This window comes from Sprattus sprattus, assembly GCF_963457725.1.
Source record: "Sprattus sprattus genome assembly, chromosome: 13".
In the NCBI taxonomy this organism is placed as follows: domain Eukaryota; kingdom Metazoa; phylum Chordata; class Actinopteri; order Clupeiformes; family Clupeidae; genus Sprattus; species Sprattus sprattus.
In genome coordinates, this window is record NC_137911.1 from 7,505,094 (window position 1) to 7,530,131 (window position 25,038).

A 25,038-nucleotide genomic window follows, 5' to 3' on the forward strand; every position below is an offset into this window, starting at 1 on the left:
ATACCACATTGCTTTACTTGGGTGGGGACATTATGATGTTCAAAATATACTGAAATCCTTATTACCTCAGCCTTGGCAAGATCAACTCTCATGATACCACAATTTCTGTGGGAAAGTTTTTCTCTGAAAAACTGAGCAGATCATGAGTGCATCTCGGTGTCTCTCTCTATCGCTCTCTATCTCTCTGGCTCTCTCTCTTTAGGAAAATACATGGCAATATAGCAAGCATTAAAAAAATGTTTTAAATATGTACTATTTCTGAACATTTTACTTACTATGTTTATATGTATATGTTAATAATATTAATATGTTGTATATAAACTTTTATATAATAGTTCAAGCAGTATCACACGGCAGGCGGTCAGGCAGGCGGTCAGGCAGGCGGGCGGGCGGGCGGTCGGGCGGGTGGGCAGGCAGGCAGGCAGGCAGGCAGGCAATCCTGCCATTCTGTATGGTTATATGATTCAAAGAGTACTATGCCAATCCTGGAGTGGACGTGTTGTGGTGTAGTAATGCGGAGTGTTACATCATGTTGCTGAGAGTGTACTACAGGGCTAATCGTGTGACACATATATGCGCACAAGTCTGAATGGGTGTGGTGGCGCTCCACAGGAAAGCTCAGAGAGGAGTGGATCTGTTTCCCGGGCTTGCTTATTCTGGTGTGGTTGTTATTTTTCCCATGGGTTGGTGACATATAAGCAGCTCAGCCTTTTCCAACAAATGGGACTTTTTGTCTGAAATGTGACTCATTTGTAGAAAGAAGGCTGATGTAATGCTCAGGCTAAATGACTTTTCCCCTTTTTGAACATTAGTGTGGGTGAGGTATTTAAATGTTAGAGCACACAGCATAACCACAGCTGCAGTGGGTTTTTTTTCAGCCTGTAACCCCTGTGAGTTCAGTTCCTTGACTGTGTGTCTGGGTGGGGTAGCTGTTGCTGGACATTCCTGACATGAGAGAATGGGAGGGCTCAGCTGTCACGTCCGAGAGCCTGCCCCCAAATCTTCCTCAGATGCTAACGGCTTCAAGTGAGTGAGCAAAGTGGCTAAATTTAGCTTCTATCCTCCACGCTCCATGGTCTAAGTGCAGGAACCATGACAGACTGACAAAGGGTAGACCTGGACTCCAGACAAATGAGAGAGCATGCTGCTGAACCTCTGTGATGGGGTCATCCACTGAAGCTGCGTAATTAAATTAGCTGAGTTGAGCTGTTAGTGATCTGCGGTGCCTTTTAACCAGTCCATCTACTGTTGTGTGGCATCTTTTTCTTGCTGCTTCTTTCTTTTCATAGAGATAAGGGCACTCTCTCACTCACTCTGCCAGCTTTTTATGGCTGGCCTGTGTATGTGTGTGAGAGTGACTGCGTGTGAGGGGGAGAGAGTGAGAGAGAGCGAGAGAAAGAGAGAGAGAGAGAGAGAGAGAGAGAGAGAGAGAGAGAGAGAGAACGAACCTTACTCTGAGCTGAACATAATTTCCTCGACCACACTCCTGAGAGGAGGGGAGGGAAGTGAACAAGCTCCTCTCTGGTGATGACATTCAATCCCAAAGTGGACAGCTAAGAAGGAGACAGACTTTTGCTGTTTGATTTTGAAAGGACTTACTTCCATGTCAACGGATTATCCTTCTCTCCTGGAGCCCAGGGACCACAGAACAAGAGGTGAGTAGCCTGCCTTGATTTTAGAGGATGGTAAATGTTGGTAAAAGAGAACCTGTCACTATATGCTGTGTTCTTTTACAGTGAGTAAAACACTTCACCTTGTGATCATTTGATCTTGTCTATGAAAGAGTTCCAATATGCCTCAAACTTAGTATGGAGTTGCCCTAGGTTGACTGGCTCCCTACTCTATTTGGACATACATTTACATTACTTGAAATCCTTCTGGATGGCTGAGACCTTGGACACCGACGTGATAATCCAGACAAATTGTGCTCTCGGGAGGAATTTGGAGGGCGAGGTAAAAAGCAGTAGCTTAAATTCTTTCGTCCACGTTTGGCAGCAGTTTAACTCTCTAAGGCTAAATGGAAATCTCTGACTGTTCTGAACACAAAGACATGTTGGCTGAGAGGTTCAGGTAATGCACTCTTGGCGGTAGTTCACAATGTCATGATTTTTTATACCCTGGTAGTGTTGGTGGTCTTGCTTATGAAATGTAAGTGCTTGTTTTCACTGACCTGTTTGTCATCAGATTTCCATACTCATAACCCGTTAAACTTCGTCAAATTCTAAAACAAAGTTACTTTATTAGCATGACTGTTTAGATACAGTGTTGCCAAAGCTATTAACTACAACATTAAAGTTATATACTCAGTGTGCTGTCTCAGTAACATGTCTGCATAGTCTTACAGTGAAGTCTTAAAACAACTCTCCTAAAACATCACATAGAGAATTAGATGTAATCTTTCCAGTTCCATTAGGAACTTCAACAGATCTTCTTAATTAACATGGTCCACTCCGTTATTTGAAGAGCTGAAGGCTCAGACATGCATTTAGCAATTATTCAGAGATGTATTAGTGCCTCCCTATGTATGCACTTTGCCTTACATCACTGCATTATTAGCTTCCCACATCACTTGTTCCCTGTCGAGGGAGATGATAAGAGAATGGCTGGGATGTGAGATCACTCCTCTGCTTATTCAGTTAGCAGTAAAAGACACCACCCAAGTCATGATTGAGAGTTTTTTTATATATATAAAAACTGAACACATATATACACAATCCGAAGAGAGCTCTGGTTATTTGTAATTATGCAAGACATGAAGTTATTTGAAGTGAGGCGCTGAAATACATTGGATACATATTCCACTGCTAAGGTAGCTCTGCAGACTGGATAACAAAGTGTACTTCTTTGGGTAAACGTGCAGACTCAACAGTCTGGTTCAGATGCACCTCAATACAAATGGGGCTCTGATGTCTACAAGACAGAAATATGAAATATTTTTTACATAGCACATAGTAGTAGGTAAAGAACAGTAAAACAACACAACCCCACCTGAATATTAAAACTATATTGCTCTGACTTCCGTGTGTGTATTACACAGGCACTCTGCCATCAAGACAGATAAGAAGTAAAGGCAATACAAAGGTCAAGAGTTCATAACAACATCAAAACCAGTCTATATGAAGAAATGAGTGAAGAGAGGATAGGGCAGCAGAGTATGACTAAATGACCCATGACTGAATATGGCTTAATCTTATTGTAATCTTTATTATTAAACATAACACTCCAGTGATCGGTTGGTTCTTGTAGTTTACAGCCCCCCCTCTTGGGTAAGGGTGTGGGTTAAGTAGTTGGGGACGGCAGTCTGAGGTGGAGCGTGTCTGACACCAGAGCAAGGCCTCTGAGTGGAGCCAGTCTGACAGGCGGGTACCACTGGATCCCTACCACTCAGGCGACTCAGATTCTGCAGGTTGCTGAGATGTTTGATGTTACATATTACCGAGACACGCAACCCACCATCTTGTATTACAGAGACCTGGGTCATGTTATATAGAACGTGGAACATTGTAGAAGCTCAAAACTCACTTACGCCTTGCTTGCAGGTTCTTTTACAAACCGATGTGTGTTTGTCATTTGAGAGGGAAATCATATAATCACAGTGAAATAAACCACCTGTGGGATTTAAACTGCTCTTTGCTTACCAAAAGCACAAAAACAAGGGCATAAACATTGGCTGTTTAAACTGCCTTTGGTTTCCGTAATGAAGCACATTTATGACTGTTTGTCTAGCATATCTTTGGATTGAGATTTTGGATTTGGAGTGAGCCACTGAGACAGCACCTGGTAGCTGTACTGGTAATCTATTATATGAAGGCACCGCTACAATAGTAATCATATATCTGGAAAGATCTCTCCTCAGATAATTCCAAAGGAATTTTAGTTGTAGTCTTACTGGCTGATCAGTAGTTTGGCTTATGTTTTTCTTTGAAAATATCCCCATACCTTTTCTAGATGACCTTTGTCCTCATACAAGATTATGACCTCTCATATTAAAGCCCAAAAACTAACTGCCATAAAGTCAGTTTCTTTTCGATATGGGAACGACAGAGAGGCTCTCAGTGACTTGTTGTATGTTCAGTCATTTTCTCCAAGTCTCTTATTTTATAAAGGACATGACTTCAGCCTAAGTAGCCACTGGTATGCTAGGCTGGGCCCAAAGAGGGCTGCATTGGAACAGTGATGTCACAGCATTGGGCAGTGTTTGTTCGTGTTTATTGGCAAGAGGCTTCATTCGCGAGAGATTTGCTCTTGAGGATCAACATCTGTAATGTAAGCTTTACTTTTAATTTCTGTTTTTGGTGGATGTGCATATTTCAGAGTGATGATTTCCATATTATGAAAACTGTTAAAAAGTGGACAAGGGGCTGGGGGGGGGGGGGGGGGGGTGGGGGGATGGGGTGTAAACTCCTGTTATTGATCATCCTTGACCTGCAAATGATTACAGGACATTTACATATAAATGCCATGACGTAGATATGCACTAACCAGTCGACTCTGCAAGGCCAGTGCAGACATAAAGCTCAGGGCTGATTTAAACCAGTTGATGCCGTTTTGAACCATTTCCAACCCATAAAATGCAGATTTGTATTTATTTGGTAATCATGTCAATATTAACACCAGCATTGCTGGGTTTCACCACAGCACAGTCATATTGTTAAGTGTACTGCTCAAAAAACACATTTAAGTATCTCTTTAAATGTTTACTTCTGAATGCATGTTGTACAAGTGTTATGTCTTGCAAATGTAGGTGGATATGTTTTTTGATACCTCCTATAGGAAACTTCACTGTAGTCCATTTTAGCTCTGTCGATCCATACATTGTGAGTGCAGTAAGTCACTGAGCATATCATTTGAAATGTGTTGCCAAGGTGATCCAATGAATGTCTCCCTGTCATCACATTGAAAATTGGTGATGCTGGAGAAATGCAGAGGCCTTCAGAACATCCATGTGATCGAACCTACTGACTTAGTATGTATGTACAGTATTTGAGTGTCACCCCGTGTCATTTAAGGGCTCTATTAATACCCTAACTTGAACCTGAACTCCGCCCCCTTGGAGGAACCTTTTACGGTGCCTTGAAATGATGTCATGAAAGCGGAGGCATTGCAGTCCCTAGGTGTTGGTTTACGGATGATCTTCCCCATTCTGCTTTCTCAGGAGGTCAAGCTGATGATGCCGCCATGCAGCTTAACCCATTTACAGTGCTTCCTTTGCACCTAAGGCACTGTAAATTAGTTTGCAATTACTTAAGGCCTTGTTTGGCATCAGCTAGTAATGTATTACAGAGTGAGGTCATTGGCTTGAAATAGTGCAATAACTGTCGGCACAGTGAAAGCAAAACCTAGCAAGCCTGATTGGATTCATTGGTTTTATGCCATGCCTAAAATACAACATGCATGACACCATCATTGACGGCAGACTTCAAGGTTAAGAGAGCAGTGTGCACGTGGGTCAGAGGGGCATAAAACTGCCTGAGGCCCCATGAGGCAACAGCAACTGCCCTTCTCATAGTTTGAGCACTATATTTATGAGGTATAAAGAGGATACTACTAGTTGAAACCTAGTATGCAAAATGACATTCTGCCTGAGCAGGACATGCCAGCATGGGAAATACTGCCACGGGATATAAATAGAGGCCTATCACTATATACAGTAAGATGAACTGGACATTGTCCAAACTGTTGATCATGAATCGAAAGTCACTTAGTAGAGTGCCACCGAGGAGGGTGGAAAAAGAGCACTCGTGATTATTAGAAAAACTCTGCAGAACATGCCATGCAGTCTTAAGAGTGGCGTCAGGGTTTCCATGGGCAGGTCATTTCTTAGTTTGGGTCTGGTGATTGGTGTGCTTCTGAGGCACTTCACATATTACTTGTTCTGATGCATCTGATAGCAAAACATTCTTTGATTGATGCAACATTTCAAGGAAATAAATTCTCGATTTTTGCCAGATGAGCCTTATGCGTTTAGGCAGTCTGGCAGAAACTACCTGTGTCTCCTTCATGTTCCATTTATCATCGGACAGTGCTGTCTCTTCATGGCACTTGATTGTGTTTTTGTGGGCAATATGTCCTGACATCCTTTCTTACTGAGGGGCTGTGTTGTTGCCATGGCCTCCCCTTGCCCTTATTTAGCCCTGGTGCAGCTGATGTGTTCCATGTCCAATGAAATCGGTCATTTCTTCAATGGCAGCGGTGGAATCTGGCATTTGGACAGCTACCGGCACAATTCTGGCTGGGGTGATTTTCAAGAGCTGACTTCAGAGGCCAAATTAAGACCACACAGCAGTGCTGTCTGCAGTCCCTTGGACCCCTGAGGAAACACAAACACCTTGTTTAACATGCTTGATTTCACAACAATACACAAGACCACTGCAAGAGCAAAGGATCCACAGTGGTCTTTCATGCGATGTTGTCACATATGTGCACATTCAGAGTGCTTCAAAAGCAAGGAGCATTTCTGTGAAGGAGTAAAATGGCATTTTTCTTTAAACTTGGTAAGAGTTTTTTTCTGACAATAGTGCTCAGCAGTCAATTTTGAGCACAAAGTCAGATTCAACTTCAGTTACTGCCATTTTTAAGTATTAAAATGTACACATTGGAATAAAACAATGTATGTGCAAGGCATAGATTTGATCTGTGCTGGAAAAGCATCAGTGAATAAGAGCAGATTCACAAAATAGTTCTTCAACGCTGCATCTACATTACTCTTATCTTCTGTTCAACCCAGCAGCACAGAGTGACCAAAGTGATTGTGTGTGCCAATGGCATGTGATGGGACATCACAAACACACTGACAAAGGATCAAAATAGATGACAAATGGGAATGTGCTCTGTCTGCAAGAAAGCCCAGTCACATAAATACTGCTCTGCCATCAAACTCTGAAGGGTCGTGGCCCCACGCAGGAGTAATAAATCTCAAGTATTGACCACGAGAGACATCTGTTGGAATGCTTATTACTGATAAGGCGATACTCTCACTGTTTCTCCCACCCTTCCAATCCAAGAGCACAGGTGTGGGAAGATCCTATAAATAGCCGAGGCTAACAGACAGCTGGAACAGTTGCACTGCATGTAGCTGAAAGTTTTTAAATTGTGGAGAAGATCCTGCCCAAAGTCTCCACTATGCAGAGTTCTGCCTTACTGTAACTGCACTGAAATGAACTTTAGAAATCATTTTTGAGATGTACATAGAATATAAAATAATACACCACAACCTGATTATATTTAATATGGCATTGGTAGATATATGGTAGCACAATAATGGAATAATGTAGCCACAAAAATATCCAGTATTTGTGTCCGTGGCATGTGTTCACTGGGAAGTTATGCCCTTGTCCAAATACCCAACCCAGTACATGTCAGTTCTCTTCAGACAGAACCTTCCCACACATGAACGGAAGGAGACCTTAAGCATAGGTTTCCCAGATGCACATTTACAGCCTAGCCCTGTTGCTTTAACCTTGATGGTTTTCTGCACATAGTTAATACACCCACTTTGCATAACATCTTAAACTGTGTTCTTTCTGGTGTGTTCAGCCAGCTACACCCTAGCCATGGCCACAGACAACTATGGCCATGAGGCCGATTGGAATGGCGGCAGAAAATTAAAACAGCATTCCATCAAACCCATTGGGTAAGATGGAGTCTCAACAATAGAAACCTCTATATATAGCTGAAGGGTCAGTATGGGCTCCAAGCAGCTGGTCAGCAGAGCATAATTCTGTCTCGCGCTGAAGTCTCAAACAGGCATTTGAACCGGAGGGCTTTGCAAATGATTAACATTAGGTGCTTTATAAGAGCACTGAGGTGAAAGCAATAGGCAAAGGGGTCAAATCAGACATTAACAACCGAGTTCCATTTACAACACTTTAAAAAAGTACTTATATGACCATTGCCCAAAATCATCACACATAAAACAAAGACACGGACCTTGTGTGGGTGTGCTTGTTGATACCATTTGGCTTGTTGGGTCATTTTACCTCTAATTTTATGGGCAAGACTAGACCAGGTTGGCTTTGCATTCTCTTATGGCAATGCAACTGTATATTCTGAATTTCCCAACAAATCTCATAATCATCTAAATTACAAGATATTCATGATGCATTGTTTTGTCTGGGACCATAAGGAAGTGGCAATTATAAAAGCTTGATAACGTGCTAACTGGTGTCTTATGGCAATATAGCTGATAATGTGATTTTGTGAAAGCATGCATCAGTTTCCAACAATACCTTTATTCTAAAGTGTTCAAACTATGATTGTCAACACAGATCCTCTGAGAATGGCCTTACAATAAACCCTGAACTTTACATTAATGATGGCATGTCATTAAGGGATAATCAAGAGACTGCCTTTAATCTGTAAACATGTAACTCCTTAATATCCTTAATCATGCCTTGTATCAAATACTCCAGGATATTTTTTAGTAACTATGGGCTTGGCAAATAAGAACCCCTTATTTTGCATAGGTTCAGGGGAAAACATGGGAAAAATAAGTGTATTTTAAGCGTTTTATGTTTGTCGTGACCACTGTGCTTTATATATAGATAGCATGTGCTGTGATTTAGAGACAGAAATGCCAGAAGGGTCCTTAAAATCAGTTTGCATGCGCTTGTGTGAAAGATCACAATTTATTTGAAATCATACTGAAATCACTTTTTAATTTCTGATTTGCAATGACTTACAGTTGATGAAAGATTAAATGTGCTATTTCTGTTAATCAAATAAACTGAGCCAAGCATAGTATAGTGGTTGAATCACCAACATATTGCATTGCTGAACATCAATAGATAGACAAATAATTGAGTAGTTAAAATACAGTATAATGAAATGGAATGCAGTTTGCATTAAAATTAGAAACCTTCCAAGGATCTACTTGGTCAAGACCTACTTGTGCTTTACTTGATATTTTAACAAAGAATGATTTAAGGTCTATCAAGCAACTATGTTTCTTGGAATTATTGTGACAGAATGACAATACACCAAATATCTCTTCCATACAAGTACAGTTTTCAATGAATTGTGGTCAGGAATAGGTTTTTACCCCATCTTGTTTTCATTGGACAGTCTGACAGACGAAAGCAGCTATTACTGATGTGTCCACTCCCTGCTCTGTGCTACTAGGCTCCAGACTTCACATAAGCATCCCTGAGAGATAACTGCATGTCTGTGGTCAGAGCACAGCTCCCATGCCTAACTGAGGCGCTGAATAAATCACAGCTTTGGGTGTTGAGGGGAAGAAAGAGGAAACGAGTTTGAGTTCAGAATGGAAGCTCAAGACACGACATAAGGGTCAAATGATGTCATCGGGAGGGATGTTGGATTCAAAGTTTGTCTGCAAGCAATTAGGTTTCCTCTTGTTATGGGCCTCGCTTCATAGCTGGCTTCATTTCACTTCAGTCATTGATTGCAAAGTGAGACAGAACACGCATACAGTCTTTCCTGTACTTGGGGCATCTCTTTTTAAACCTTATTTAAGGTTACATGTTAGGTTTTGAAATCAAAAGTGTGAACACTACTAATTTGCCAGATTCTGTTGTTTTCATGCAGGTAGACAATGCGCTCAAAAAGCAACAGTGTGGAGAGCACTGCTAACGGCATGTTGGTTGTGCCCTGTGGACCTCATGACATTAGCCAAGAGGAAGAAGGCAAACTTCTTGCCCCTGACAAGAGTCAGAAGCTGAAAGGTAAACAGAAGGATGACGCAGAGATGGAGCTCTCAGGAAATGAGAAAACTGATGAGAAGTCCACAGAAAACAATCACCAAAGTCCCGGGCTGAAGGACCTGTCCAAAGACGACGTTCTGAAACTTCTGGGAATCATGGAAGGGGAGGTTCAGGTAATTTCAAAGAAAAGACCATACATTGACTTTCGTTTAACCCACTGTCAATATACCACTGTTCATTATCAAGTGCCGTGTCATACAAAATACTCCCAAATGCCACTAAGAAATCAGCCTTTGTGGAATCAGGTCATAGAGCAGTAATGATAGTGAATAAACCCCTGAACAATTGCTTTTGCTCATAAAACAATAGACTGCTTATCATTATTCTTCTCCCGAACCTCGCTACTCATTGTCGGGTCATTTGGTGAAGCACTTAAAACTGCACCGTGCTGGGATAGTGGCAAGCTGCACTGTAATTGTCGGACACCACCCCGATATCACTGACAGCAGACTCATTAGTGTAACGAACAGCCAGCTCGGGTCCAACTGAGGGCCCTTTTGGAAAACAGCCTTATTTCCTGGAAGTGATCTCTGGCTGGGTGGGCCTGGGACTCTTTCTGTATTGGACAGCCCTACAGGCAAGCTCAGCTTTTGGCCTCCAGCTTCACTTCAGGCTCTGCTGGGCAGCCTCCTCAGGCTCCATGGCCTCCTCAGCCTCCACGGCCTCTCTGGAGGATTTGTCCATCATATCAGGGGAAGACTGTGGACAGTGTGTACTCAGACTAGGCAAGGCATTACAAGCACACACAATTATTGAAAGGAGGTTTGTGAAAATTGGATTGTACTTGATTAAAGCAAAAATGTAGCCTGGATACCAGCCGAACCCCGCCAACAAAATGTTTGGTCTGGGAAGTTCGGTCTGGCTCTGTGCAGTTGGGAGAGAGTATCAGCGGCCGGATTATGCCGTACCAATCAAATTGTCAGGGCGGGCTTTATACGATGATGGACAGATGACCAACCAACGCTTGAGTTGATTAGATAGATAGATTAGAAATCGTACCAAGATGGCGGCGTCTCGGGAGCCTGTTAGTGGGACATATTTTATGTGATTTAAGCTATCTACACAACTTTTTTATGTCTACATTGACTCGGTTAATTGTGCAACACGAATGTTGCTGAGGATTGTAGGTCTTAACTGAAGCGCTCTAGACCATTATTGATAGGTTCTTGCGAACGCTTAGACAAAAAATCCATTGAAACACATAGTAGCTAGCTAGCCTTGCTGCTCATAAGTACGTGAGCAGGCATATCTCACAGATATTGATAGCGCATTAATTTTGAAAGAGGAACAGAGAAACGCGATCAAGGCATTTGTCAATCGAAAATATGTTTTTGCCGTCATTCCTACGGGATCCGGTAAAAGTTTTAATGTATCAGATGGTCATGCTATGTTGCTCTGATTGGTTGTAGGTATCCAATTGAGCGAAGAGGCATTTTTTTTCCTGGTTCGTTGAAACACGCCCCATAATCACAGCCCAATGGGTCAGTATCAGACTCATATTCTGACTAGAATTATGAGTATGACATCGTCAGGCTAGCAAAAATGGTTCCTTACAAGGAACACCTGGCAATATTATCTAAATATCTTGTTACTATGTAGTAACGTTGTGAGGGGATATCAGAAAATGAAAGAATTTGGTTTAACCACATGGTGAGAAAACACACCTGATCCGTTTTAAATACATCTCTGCAAAATATACATTAGATGCAGAAAGTATTCAGACCCCTCCACGTTTCCACATTTTGTTATGTTGCAGCCTTATGGTAAAATTGTTTAAATCTACCCAGCCCAGTCTGAGGTCCTGAGCGCTCTGGAACAGGTTTTCATTAAGGATATCTCTTTACGTGCTCCATAGATCTAAAGCTCAGCCCTGACCAGAAGCCCTGTTCCTTGCTGCTGGAATAAAACAAACCATGATGCCCTCACCATGCTTCACCGTTGGGATAGTACTGAGCAGGCGATGAGCGGTGCCAGGTTTTCTCAAGACATGGTTAGAATTGAGGCCAAACAGTTCAATCTTGATTTCATCAGACTGTGAGATAGTCCTTTAGGGACTTTTTTTTGCCAACAACAAGCAGCCTTTCCTGTGACTTTGACTGAGAAGAGGCTTCCCTCTGGCAAGATCGGTGGAGTATTGCAGGGATGGTTGTCCTTCTGGAAGTTTCTCCCATCTCCACACACCTCAAGGCCCTTCTCCCCTGATTGCTCAGTTTGGCCAGGTGGCTCTAGAAAGAGTCTTCATTGTTTCAAACTTGGGAACCACTGTGCTCTTGGGAACCTTCCATGCAACAGAACATGTTTTGTAGCCTTCCTCAAAGGTGTGTCTCAATACAATCCTGTCTCTGATCTCTGCAGGCAGTTCTTCCCACATGGCTTGGTTTTTCCTCTGATATGCATTCCCAGCTGTGGGACCTTATATAGACAGTTGTGTGCCTTTCCAAATAATGTCCAATCAATTGAGTTTACCACAGATGGATTCCAATCCAAGGTGTTAAAACATCTCAAAGATGATCAAGAGAGGCACTTGAGAGCAATTTGTCATAGCAAAGGGTCTGAAATGCTTATGTCAATGTGATATCAGTTTTTTGTTTTTAATACATTTGCAAAAAAGTATTAAATCCTGTTTTCACTTTGTTATAATGAGGTATTGAGTGCTACCAGCAATGACACTTCTGAGGGCAAAGTGACTCAAGTCATGTTAAAAAAGAGAATAAATGCTTGTTGCAGTTCCACAATGGCATCCTAAAAAGAATATGTGTAATATGCAAAGCCTGGTTAATTTATCATCTTGCAGATAAAGCATTTTAAGAACTGAATAAAAGACAGGGGAACTGACACCTCATCAGACTAGTCCTAAAGCTGAGCTCACACTTTCTTTCATTCACACTGTATGTATTTTGGTATATTTTGGTGCTGAAATATGAAGCCTTTTACTATTTGGACCCACAAAGCAATTACTTGAGAATGCCAGGCCAAAAGAATCATATATATACTTTCTGGCTCCACCTAGTGGAGACTCATAAAAAGTAGGTCTAGATACAACTGTCTCAGAGCAACCACAAATGAACACAAGAGATACAAGTCTTCTAATTGCTTCTGTTTCATATATTCAAATTACAGTGTGGCGGTTTTCATATATTTTTCTACATGTTATGTTTCTACATAAATTCAGCTTCAAATTCACATTTAAATGTATAGTATATACACAATCTTATGTATCTCCTTTTTACTACAATATTAATCTGATTTCACAATTGCCTCTACATTTAAAAATATATATTTCTGCACAGGCGCGTGAGGACGTGATCCGGGTGCTGAGCACGGCCGGTCCCGATGCTGAGCACGTGTCTCGGCACGGCCGGGCAGGAGCCGGGGCACTGGAGGCACGTTACGGCTCAGCGGGTCCCACCAAAGCCCTGCAAGCTCTTCAGAGAGATGGCGTCCTCACTCACTCCAAGGGCAGCAAGGATGATGTGTATGAGAAGCCCATGGCAGCGGTACAGTCAGATCTCTCTAGATCTTCTGGTTTTTATATGATTTAGATAATTTCCCACCAACAAGTGGGATAAAAAGAGTTACATTTAGAGAATAAAAGAGATGATTACAAAATAATTATTATTATTATGAATCATTGGGTTGTGTGTGTGTGTGTGTGTGTGTGTGTGTGTGTGTGTGTGTGTGTGTATGGCCCACCACAGCTTGACCAGTTACAGGATAAGCACAAGGAGGCGTACAGGCGTATGCTGGAGCAGCTGCTGCTGGTGGAGAAATGCCATCGCCGCACCATCCTTGAGCTGGACAGCGAGAAGTGCAAACACCACGATTACATGAACAAGAGTGACGACTTCACCAACCTGCTGGAACAAGAGAGAGAGAGGTGAGGAAACCAGAGAGAACAAACCCCACCAGTGGAGATTACACAGCTTGGTGTGATGTCAGTGCCCCACCATAACTCATGGATGGCTGGTTGTCCATTGGTTGTCAGTTGTTGTGGCTAAAGGCCTTTTGCAGTGTTGAGAAAAGTTTGTGTATAAATCTGTCCACATCCATTCAGCACACAAGCTGAAACCTTGTGCTCATCAATCCATGATTGGGTCAGTGGGACACTGACAATGTAGGCACAGAGACTTGCAATTCCCCTACCCCCAACTCTCCTACCCCCAACTTTCCTACCCTCAACCCTCCTTCCCCCAACTTTCTTACCCCCTTCTCCCACCCCAACCCTCCTACCCCCAACTACCCCCAACCCTCCTACCCCCAACTTTCTTCTCCTCTTGTTTACATGACGTTATCTCACAGCTCAGCAGACCAAACTAGGCTCCCATGACACTCAGTCCAAGGGTCACTGCACAGGGACGATCGCCATGGCCACAGCCAGTGTTGAGCACAGCATGCTCATGTGGGACAAAAACAGGAGACAACTGGTGCAGAAATGTAGAGAGGAATTGCTGGTGGTCCGACATCAATGGATAGGGACATGGTGCGTTCAAAACACAGAGGGAAAGAAAGAAGCTGCACACTTGAAAAGGAAAGAGAGGGGCCACACAGGGATCTCTGCAAAGACAAGTGATTAAACTGTTGTAAAACTCAACCTACAGACATTCATTAGAAAAATATGTTGAAAACAGAAAAGGATGATTCAAAAACTGTGTGTACTGATAGGCATTTAAAACCACCTAAGAAAAGGATGAATGCAGGGTCCATGCAGTTCTCTGATCAGGGAAAAAAAGAGACATTCAATATCATGTATTCAATTAGTTCTGCAGATGCTGGCTGCCCGGGACCTCTAAAGGGGTCTGGACAGTCCATATCATGGGAAATGTTTTTCAAATGGACATTTTTAGAGCTTTTAATTATTTTGTTGTTGTTGTTGTTTATGTTGTGGTAAGTTCCATAGAATGTTTCCCATTGATTATATCCTTATCTAATTTGACATGCCTGATCCTTCTTTGTGAGCTTTGTGTAAGGTTAGATTATATTAATTATGACCAAGGGCTCAAATCCAAAATCTGTGCATTTTTAAGCATTTTATTATACTGGTGTTGTAACAAAAAACACATTTCTCAGTGCAAAGCACTATAAGCTGATTTAATGGCAAGTCAGCACAGGCTTAAACTCCACAGATGATCGCCTCAGCAGGTCTGTTACAATCTTACAATCAATGCGTACTGCTAACCCCTTTCAGAATGTGAAGGGTTCTCTTCCACATTAGATTAGGCTGAAATGGATCTCAAGAGACCTGTGCTGTTGAGTATATGCTAATTGTTGGCCTCTGCCACACAGATCACATTGGTTAAGAGTTGCTGTGCTAGGAGTCCGTCTATCTTTTGGCATGCATGGTTGATTTGCACAGGTTGACAGATGAGCAGAAATAAGGTGATTTGGGATGGACACAGTATCGTGCTCTGGCCAATGTTAGGTCAGAACATGGGTCCAGTGGTCTCACAAGTCATAAACTTCAAATAGCCTTGCATCAGACAGATGGAGCGTGAAGCACTGGTACTTTACAAGGCCTTATCTCCTGCTTTTTTTTATCAAGACAAGAGCTGCTGGGAGACAGGGAGGCTAAATCAATGTCAAAGCTGTCAGCATCAAAGGCTGCGCTGAAGAGATTGAGGAAGAGTGAAGAAGAGAGAATCTTCTCAAGAATTTCTTCAGAGAGAAAAGGTGAACTTGAACCCTGTCTGAGGTTCATTTATGGCTGACCAGGATTACTCAAGTTTCATGCTCTGTTAGATGTCCCATGGCAGAAAAAGTTCAACTGAGACTCATGTCACATTTCGATAGACCTTGTCACATCTGCAATGGGACACAGAGTGTAGAAATGTATTTGTGCATTTAGTACTAGTTGATTTCAAATAATAATATATTCAGTATACTGTTAAGCAATGGCTAGTACACTGAATTTTGCCTAAACAAGTAAAAGATCTGCAAAAATGGCAGGAAAATAAAAATGAACTGACAATTTGCTGACTTTTAAATGATCTGCAACTGTTGCCCTCACTGGACCAAAGCATATCTTAATCTGCCAGGGTATTTCCTATGGCCTCATTAGCTGCAAATGGTCTCTAGTTCACTGCCTGCCAGACACGTGTTACCTCTTCACTCCAGGTCCAGTAACACAGAGTGGAAGGCCTTATATCACATTCCACTTTAATGGTGTCATGGAAAGCCAGAATCCAACATGGCCTGCCAAGCTTCTGGTGTCAAAGAACGACCTGAATCACCTCAGTTTGACTAACACACACCTACAACAACCTTCTAGATAAACACAGATGCAAATACTTAGTTCTCTGTCACACCCAAATACCCTGTTTGTTTTTGTCTGTCTCTGACTGTGTAGGGGTAGAGATGTTCTTCTTGCTATGTCCTGCTTTCACACCTTTTCCAGGCCATGTTAGCTCAGGTAGCACTCATGTCTTTTTGCTTCCCACATGTGGCCTACTGGACCAGAATAAAAAAACATATAAGGTACCTGTTGGGAAAAGACAAACTCACTCATCATAGGCGCCTCTGCCAAGAAGGCCTCTGATCTGAACTTGTCTGTCAATTGAGTTATTAGGGTGCCAAGACTGATCTGGGATTGGGAATTGTTTGTGAAAACATAGACATTTTTGTGCAGTTGGTGGGGACATTTTGAAGGCCAAGTTCAACACTCTGAAACTTTCATTGTCAATGTTGTTACTGTACACCCACGAGGCAATCACTCTCTTCAGGGGAGTGTAAACAAAGGATATGTATTCAGACACACTGAACAGATCTAATGTTTACTTTAGAGAGTGAAACTCAGAATACGCAGCACATACAAAAGAGTAGTATGTAGTCATGCCCTGTTTTATGGTAAACTGCACCAGGTGTTGTGACTTGTTGACATAAGATGGATTTCCATCCAACTTTTTCATGTGAATTCTGACCATTCCAATAGGACCTTTGCATTAAATCTTCAAGTCAAGTGAGAAATTCATTCACTGTACAGCAGTGGATTAACTCCAGATTTGCATAGGGTATATTGAGACTAAGGTTGATGGAAACAGGTTAATTCACTTCAAATCCCAATTGTTCAGATCCATTGCCTAGTTCCATTAAAGTTGCCCTGACAAAAAAGTTTTGAACCCACAGCTGTTCACAACTCCTCCCTTGTTTATGAAAGTCTTTATTTTAATTTGTATAAAAGCAGCAGATGGAAATGTGCACAGAATCTCATTTTGTTTTAACCCAAATTTTCATAAAAGCACTTTAAAAAATGTTTTTACATTATAATGTCATATTATTATTATAATGTTAAATATTCAAATATGCCGATTAGTTGGATGGAAACCCAGCCAGTGATGAATCAAAACAGAATTGTTTCAATTTAAGTTTTACTGCTTGGATACCAATGGTGACTTACTTGACTGAATGAGGATCATTTATCCATATTTAAGAATGAGTTGACAAATTACAGTGACAATATAGTAATTGGACACAGCGCAAGGAGTTGATTGAAAATATCGTTGTTTAAATCTAGTCCATCCATTCGAGAGTAACACAAGAGATAACATTGATTTTTGACACTCTAGATCAGAGTACGTGTTGTAACCTAAATCTAAACTGACTTCAACATTGGCATCATGCCTTTGCATGTTGCGTGAGAGTAAGCTGAGGGAAGAGTTTCAGAAGGTGTTACTGGCTGTGAGAAGTGTGTTTATAAATATAGAGTGTGACATTGTTGGGGTAGTCCAATACCCTGCAGACAGTAGTAAATCTGATCTTGTTTCTGTTATGTTAGCTAACTAGCTTTTTGTAGAGTAGATAATGCACTTAACACGATCACGAATGTAAAGTAGAAGTTCAGACACATGTTTCCCTCAGTTAACGGAGAGTTTGGAAAAAAAAACAACTGAGCGCCCATTGCTAAAGACCACCCATTAGATTTAGAGCTTCTAATATACTTTACAGAAGTATTGTCTATTATTTATATTTTTCTCGTGTATAAGAATATCATATATTTTTTATTTCTTTTTTGCATTTCCCCTTAAAGTTCAGTTCCTGTGTGTTCAGCCCTTGCTCATTTGAATACAAGGATATTTGCATGTGTTTGGAAAAACAAATGAGAATCTGCCATGGCTGCCTGATGTTATTATATAAACAGGAAGTCATTCCTACTGAAGAAACTGTGAACATACATATCCTGGGCTAAAGACAATTGGTCAGCTCCACTAATTTTCCTAGCCGCACAAATCAAGTGGTCATTTCTACATGTGAGTGCAAAACTCAGCCCAGAATGTATTGGTGAAAAACGGAGGGGAGGAACCAATGGAAAGGAAGAGTAAAGAAAAGCCTCCCCATGGACATAATCCCACCTCCTCGGAGACTCAGCCTAGCCTTTTTCAAATCTGTGCCATATAAGGGCACGGTGACATCACCAGCCTGTGCCTGTGCAACTTTGCACATTTTTCACTTTTCATCAGTCTGACAGCATGAGTTGGAATGTGATGTTTCTCTGGATGAGGAGCAAAGGTCTGATGTGATTGCATTAGAAAGATAGAATAGAGGACTGTCTAAGAGGGACTTACCTGTAGCACATCCACACAAGAGGGTAAGTTTTACATTTGTGGTTGGACTGTGATAAAGTGGTGACATGTTATCCTACTTGGAATATAATTACATGGTAGCCTTTTGCACAAAGTAAGCCAGACCTTATTTGTCTTAAGTGTTAACGTATAAATATGAGGCAAGAGCTGTCACATTTCTTTGAAGAAAACTCTTGTGGTGGTTGTGTTGAATACATGGGTCTCTTGCAGGGTCTTCAAAGAAAGGATATGCATAGACAGTGTGAGAAGTAGAAAGGGGGGGGGAGCCCACTAAGGGGCTTAGTTAAACATTCACTTCCATTTTGGATTTTTGGTCACGGTTCCAGCCACTAGTGCAGAAAACAGTAGGAACACTTTAGGCTGGCAGAGCTGTGTGTTTGTGCTGGTGAGGCTCTCTGGCTCGATCAAGTGTGAGAAGCATGTTAAATGCCAGCAGGAAGAATCACATGAGAGTTCAGCCTACAGTGTCACCCGCTTTGCCCCCTGTGCCATTGCTTCACTGTGCCACTTCCATTCGGCATGCCTCATCTCAAGTACTGTATAGTCAGGGTCACACACTGGAAATGTTGGCTGCATGAACAATTCATTTGTATTTCAGAAGCATAGTTCAGGAGGAAATGTACTGATTTTGCATTTCATGCCAATAACATATTGCAATGTTTCTTAGTGTTTTATCCATCAAGATTTGATCTAAATCCAAGTGGGGTTTCCTGTTTTAAAAATGTATGAGATGTAGTGGATTGTGGGATCATGACGGTACTGGTAGTGAAGAGTGTGAGTGTACGTATCTTGGTAAATGATGATATGTGGTTAAATGATGTAACGTGATCATGAATGATAAAAATGATGATGTGTGTAGCAGAATGTCATTTTCAGTGTCTAACCTATACCTTTCATCTCCTCCATTAGGTTGAAGAGATTGCTTGAGCAAGAGAAAGCCTACCAAGTGCGTAAAGACAAAGAGAATACTAAACGTCTGGAGAAAGTCAGAGCAGAGCTTGTTAAACTCAAGTCCTTTGCTCTAATGCTTGTAGATGAACGGCAGCTCCACCTCGAACAGATTGACCAGCAAAAACAGACTGCCAAGGAGCTCTCTCAAAATCTCCTGGAGAAGGAGTTGAAGCTGAGCGAGCTTGACAACCAAACAAAAAAGGACGGTCAGAAAATTCTCACACTACAGACAGAACTGGAGAATACTTCAGCAAAGTTTGCCAAGGAACATGAAGAGATGACTGACAAACTAGCAAGTCAAGAGTCCCAGAACAAACAGCTGCGGCAAAAGGTGGCTGGGCTGATATCAAAAATTGAAGCTCTAGAGGAGACCAATGGGGCTTTGCAGAAATCAGCAGAGGAGTTACAGGAGCTCAGGGACAGGATTAGCCAGGGAGAATATGGGAACTCAAACCTCATGGCAGAGCTGGAGAACCTCCGGAAAAAAGTACTAGAAATGGAGGGCAAAGACGCGGAGATCACCAAGACGGAGACGCACTGTAAAGAATTGCAGAAAAAACTCCAAGAGGAGGAGAGCCGAGGGAAAGAGTTAAAACTGGAGGTCGAGAGACTTCAGGGGAGGATGACGGAGCTGGAGAAATTGGAGGGGTCCTTCAGTTTGAGCCGAGCTGATTGTTCGCAGTTCCAAGTTGCTCTTGTAAAAGAGCAGAACCTCTCAAAAGAGCTAGCAGATGAACTGGTGACACTGAAGATCCGTGTGAAAGGACTGGAGTCCAGTGAGTTGAAACTGGAAAAGGCAGAACTGGCCCTTAAGGATGACCTCATGAAGCTTAAATCTGTTACTGTGGTGATGTTTAATGAACGTAAGAGCATGGCAGAGAGAATAAGATCAGAGGAAAAGAAAAGAGATGAGTTGAACAAACTGTTCAAAGCCGAGCAAGAGAAAGTAATGGAAGTCACAGAGAGACTGATTGAGGAAAGCAAAAAGCTTCTGAAGTTCAAATCGGAAGTGGAGGTCAAAATGACCATTCTTACAAAAGAGAGGGATGCACTAACGTCTAAACAAGTTAGTGAGGAAGAGAGGAATAAGGAGCTCAGCACAAAAGTGTGTATATTGAAACAGAAAATAGATGGTCTTGAGGGAGTTGAAAAAGAATCTACCAAATTTGTGTTGAAACAAGAATCAGGAAGACTGTCAGATAAATGTGGACAGGATGAGGGTAAAATAAAAGAACTCACAATGGAAATTGAGAGGCTAAAGAATCGTCTGAAACAACTAGAGGTCGTGGAAGGAGATCTCATAAAAACTGAGGATGAGTATGACATGCTAGAAAAGAAGTTCAAGACGGAGCAGGATAAGGCCAACAGTCTCTTCCAACAAGTAGAAGAAATGAAGGGTCAAATTGCATTTAATAAAGCTATAGAAAGAGGCGAGGCTGTGATCCAAGGGGCTGAATTACGCCAACGATGCCTGGCAGAAGAGGCTAAAACCAGGGACCTGGAAGCTGACATACTTGCCCTCAAGGAGAAGATCCATGAACTCATGCACAAAGAAGACCAGCTCTCACAACTGCAAGTGGACTACAGTGTCCTCCAACAACGTTTCCTAGAGGAAGAGGACAACAAGAAGAGTATAAACAACGAGGTTCTCAATCTCACCAAAGAGCTTGAGGTCAGCAAGCGTTACAGCCGCGCCCTTAGGCCAAGCACAAATGGGCGGAGAATGATGGACGTTCCTATGACTTCTACTGGAGTGCAGACTGACCCAGTGACAAATGATACTATTGAGGAGGACACACCTGCTGTGTTTATCAAGAAGTCTGTGCAAGAGGAAAATCACGTCATGAGTAACCTCCGGCAACGATGCCTCAAAAAATCTACTGAGAGATCGACTGTTGATCGCTACCCCTCTGCAGCAAGTGACATGAGAAAGTCCTGGATTCCCTGGATGAGAAAAAAGGACAGCAATCACAATGGTTCTGAAAAATCTATGCAAATAAATGGGGAGTGCTCACCTGCGGAACTCACCTTGTCTCAAAAGCAAGGACAGCCTTTACATATCAGGGTAACCCCAGACCACCAGAACAGCCAGGCAACTCTTGAAATCACAAGTGCTCCTTCCTCGGACATTTATTCAAGTACAACAGTGATCTCTAATCAGGGCCTTCAGAAGCCTCGCATAACGATCATTCCTATCCCAAATATCACCCCTACAAAAAACAGAAACAGTGAATGTCCACGGGGTCCAGAGAGGGCTAAGTCCCCAGTCACTATCACAACAATCTCTAGGGCAAGATCTCCAGAGTGCAAGATCCCCTCCTCAGACAGATCCATGTCACCTGTTACAATAATGTCAGTCAACACTTCCTCACACTCTGACATTTCAAGTTCTCCAGAACCCCAGGAGATGATAACAGGTCGAGCTGTTTTCAAAGTAACCCCTGAGAAGCAGATGGTTCCCGCACCCATTAAGAAATATGGCTGTCACTCTAACATTGTCACCACAGAGGACAACAAAATCCACATTCATTTGGGCTCTCAGTTTAAGAAGCTTTCTGATGGCAGCAGCCCTATGGGAGCTATTAGGCCGCCTGCTGAGGCGGCTGAGAGCAAGGAGGTCTCAACTGGAACAGTGTTGCGCTCCCCACGCCACAGCTCCCTTACTGCCAAGGCTTTGGCCAGCAAAGTGACAAGCAGCCTCACAATCACCCCAGTGTGTACCGCTCCAGCTAGACCAGTGTTGTCTCTGGTGAGTGCTAGATTTCTATGTCATGGAATTTCCATTTCCCTTTTACTACACAAAAGATTCAATTAACAGACTATTTTATGGTGAGATAACATTGTATACCTTGACTCATTTCGTCGAAATAAAAAATGGTAAATGATCATGATTGTATTGAGGACTGCAAGACCAGCAAAACAGCTAACAAATCTTATGAAGGGATTTGATAATTCAAACAAATTTATGAAGGGATTAGATTATTCAAACAATCACAGTGTAATGTTAATACATAGGCCTCTGACAAAACATCACAGCTAAAATGGAATTATTTCTTAGTTAGTTAGTTCTTATAAATTAAACCAGCATTTAACCAACATCAGAGAATCATTCTAGAAACAATAGAGACAACAAAACTTCAACAGTTTGGAAAAACCTACAGTGCAGCCTTCACAAGGGAAGCGCTCTAACTTCCATTTTCACAATACACAAGGACTTGTCATGTGTTCAAATCTCACTCAAAAGGTAATACACTCAGTATTGAAAAGTTCTGTAGATCTGGGGATTACAAATGACAAAACAGAAATCACATAAGTAGTTTCCAGTTAAAAACTTAACTATTTGCGGCGTTGTTCAATATTCATGATTGCACAGCATTCTACACGACTTTGGTAACTCTATTACCTTAATTTGGTCATTTACATTTGTAATTTCAAATCAGTGGACCATTTTTAACTTGTCATTAAATCCATGTTACCTCTTATCCCATTCCGGTCATCTTCTCCTGTCATCTTATCCCTGTAGCAACCAGTACAAGACATCCTCTCACCTAAGTCTGGAGCGAGCCGGATCCCGATGTCCCGTGGCATGAAGACCGGGAAGGCTGTGTTGGGCGCCCTTGGCATCTCCAGTGCAATGAAGATGGAGGCACGTGCAGATGGCCAGTCCATGAGAATAGAGCTGAAGAAGTCTACGATCAGTGGTGCTTCCTTTCTGAGTGGAGGGAAAAGTTGAATTTAAATAAGCGAACATTACACAATCCAACAACCCTGCTTCTGAAGCAGTCAGGGAGTGGAACAACCTCCAACTGTGAACCCACTCTAAAGACCATTTCCTAAAACAAGTCAGGTGATATCATTTTGTGTGTTAGTCCCTTCCTTTCTTGAGTGTAACCAGCTTACAGAAGAAGTGGATACACTGGTGCTGTAAGTCTTTGGCCACAAAGCCTTAGGTAGTACACAAAATGTGTTTTTATTTCAGACCTTGCTGCAGCCAATATTCTCGTATGTAAAACAATTTAACATCTATGTTTAGGATCAGCTTGGGATCTTTTTTAGCATTAATCATAATCGATTGAACAAAGGTGAGGTTTCCTGCTGGGACGTGCTGCTATGTGACTATAACAATAACTGCTTTTCTGTATACATAACCATCTTACTAAGTGGGACTTTGTGATACTATTTTATTGTTGTTCATTATAACTATTGATGCCATATCTCCTACAAATTAGAAAATGTGTTTTTTGTATTGTTTATTGAATGAATCATTTTGAAATAAAAAAGGTTTTCTTTTGCTTTTGACAGGTTTTCTGCATATTTTGTTGTTATGAAAACAAATACTTTTAAAGACATTGCTGCCTTTGAGGGAGTTCGAATGATTAAGGATATTGTACATCTATGTGACCAGTAACATGGTTGATTATATGATGATCACTGACATATGCAGACCAGCATTCAAATGAAGTTAAATCCCATTGTTGTCACTGCAGGATTATATTGAATTTACATCAAACAGGTTTTTGGAAGTCCATGCAAATGTGGAAACTCTGTTAAGTCAATTTTAGATTGTCAACACGATTTTTTAACATGTATATGCTTTTAGGAAAAACCAAACTGAAGAAAGGAATCTGAATGTGTAAGCAGGTATCTCCAGGCATGCACCCTTGACCCAAACTAACTTCTAGAAGAATGTGACTGGGAGATAACTTGGGTTTTGAAGATTGTGGTATAATGCAAAGTGTGCATAGACCTACCATGTGACCTGCCATGTGACAGTAGCAGCAGCACGCTTAAAGGACATTGGTATGGTGCTTTGTCTTTTGCCTCCCAGGACAGGTACTATGTGGTTATTTCTCCAAAAACTCTGAATCCTTTCCATTACTCATTTATTGTAGGCGGGCCTATGACTGGTCTCTACAATGTCACTAACCTCAATGGGAGGAATTGGCTAGGCTACCATTTATGTCCCTTACCCATAGAAGCGATTGATCACTGGGGACCAAAATACTGCAATATAAACTTAAAAATCACTTGCTGTCAATCATTCGACCAACCCACAGAGTCTCGAGTAGGCAGAAAGGGATATTAACGCATTGTCCTACATAACAGATCAATATAAACTGTCTAAAAATGTCTTAATTCGATTTGATTTCATCAAGAAGATATAGAACTATAGAAACAGCATAGGCCCACCTGGTCAGCAGCCGGCTGAACACTGCCCCCCTGAGATCAGAATTAAAAGTGCAGGTCCAGTCTTTTTGCAGTATCAGTGTATATAGCCTACAGAGCTCAATAGCCCTTCTTTTAAAAGGGCTGCTTGAGGCTTTTAGGCCCAGTTTAAAAGGCTGTTAATGCCACATGACCGACAATTCTTCACTTTTTACTTCAGAATCATGATCTACACCTTCCAGTAAAGAAATTTGACCCCTGTATTGAAGAGGTACAATTTGAAGTTCTCAGCCTAACAACTTTTACAGCGTCAGTGTATGTCAATTCAATCTATCAATAGGCCACGTGTTTGAAAGGCTGTGTACAGCATGTGGACAAGAATTCCTCACTTTTTATTTCAGAATCTTGTTCTGAACCCTTTAATAAAGATATTTGATCCCTGTATTGAGGGGGTCAATTTGTGTATTCCTAGACTAACAACTTGCTGTATCAGTGTATGTCAATTCAGCCTATAGGGTTAATAGGCCACCCACTTAACAGGCTGTGGATGCCAAGTGGACGACAATTCATGACTTTTTACTTCACAATCTTGTTTTGTACCCTCTAATAAAAAAAAATCAAATGGC

General features: G+C 41.7%; 1 protein-coding gene across 3 annotated transcripts; it reads left to right on the forward strand.

Annotated features, from left to right (window-relative positions):
- The first annotated feature begins 1,141 nt into the window (after nt 1–1,141).
- On the forward strand, nt 1,142–23,545 carry filip1a (filamin A interacting protein 1a). 3 transcript variants are annotated; one of them, XM_080849990.1, is made up of 6 exons: nt 1,142–1,655; nt 9,547–9,835; nt 13,013–13,219; nt 13,421–13,599; nt 19,205–21,995; nt 22,770–23,545. In XM_080849990.1, the coding sequence occupies exons 2-6, from the start codon at nt 9,554–9,556 to the stop codon at nt 22,977–22,979; spliced, it is 3,669 nt and encodes a 1,222-aa protein (XP_080706116.1). In that variant the 5' UTR covers nt 1,142–1,655; nt 9,547–9,553; the 3' UTR covers nt 22,980–23,545. The 3 variants fall into 3 exon arrangements, with proteins under 3 accessions (XP_080706116.1, XP_080706117.1, XP_080706118.1); XM_080849991.1 differs by lacking the exon at nt 1,142–1,655 and adding an exon at nt 1,851–1,953; XM_080849992.1 differs by lacking the exons at nt 1,142–1,655; nt 9,547–9,835 and adding an exon at nt 11,985–12,040.
- Nucleotides 23,546–25,038: the final 1,493 nt, after the last annotated feature.

What these genes read in the sequence shown, in the direction of transcription:
- filip1a (XM_080849990.1), top strand. Translation starts at nt 9,554, where the DNA reads ATGCGCTCAAAAAGCAACAGTGTGGAGAGCACTGCTAACGGCATGTTG. An exon ending in TCATGGAAGGGGAGGTTCAG is followed by an intron (nt 9,836 to 13,012) that starts GTAATTTCAAAG and finishes ATTTCTGCACAG; the next exon opens with GCGCGTGAGGACGTGATCCG. An exon ending in CTGGAACAAGAGAGAGAGAG is followed by an intron (nt 13,600 to 19,204) that starts GTGAGGAAACCA and finishes CTCCTCCATTAG; the next exon opens with GTTGAAGAGATTGCTTGAGC.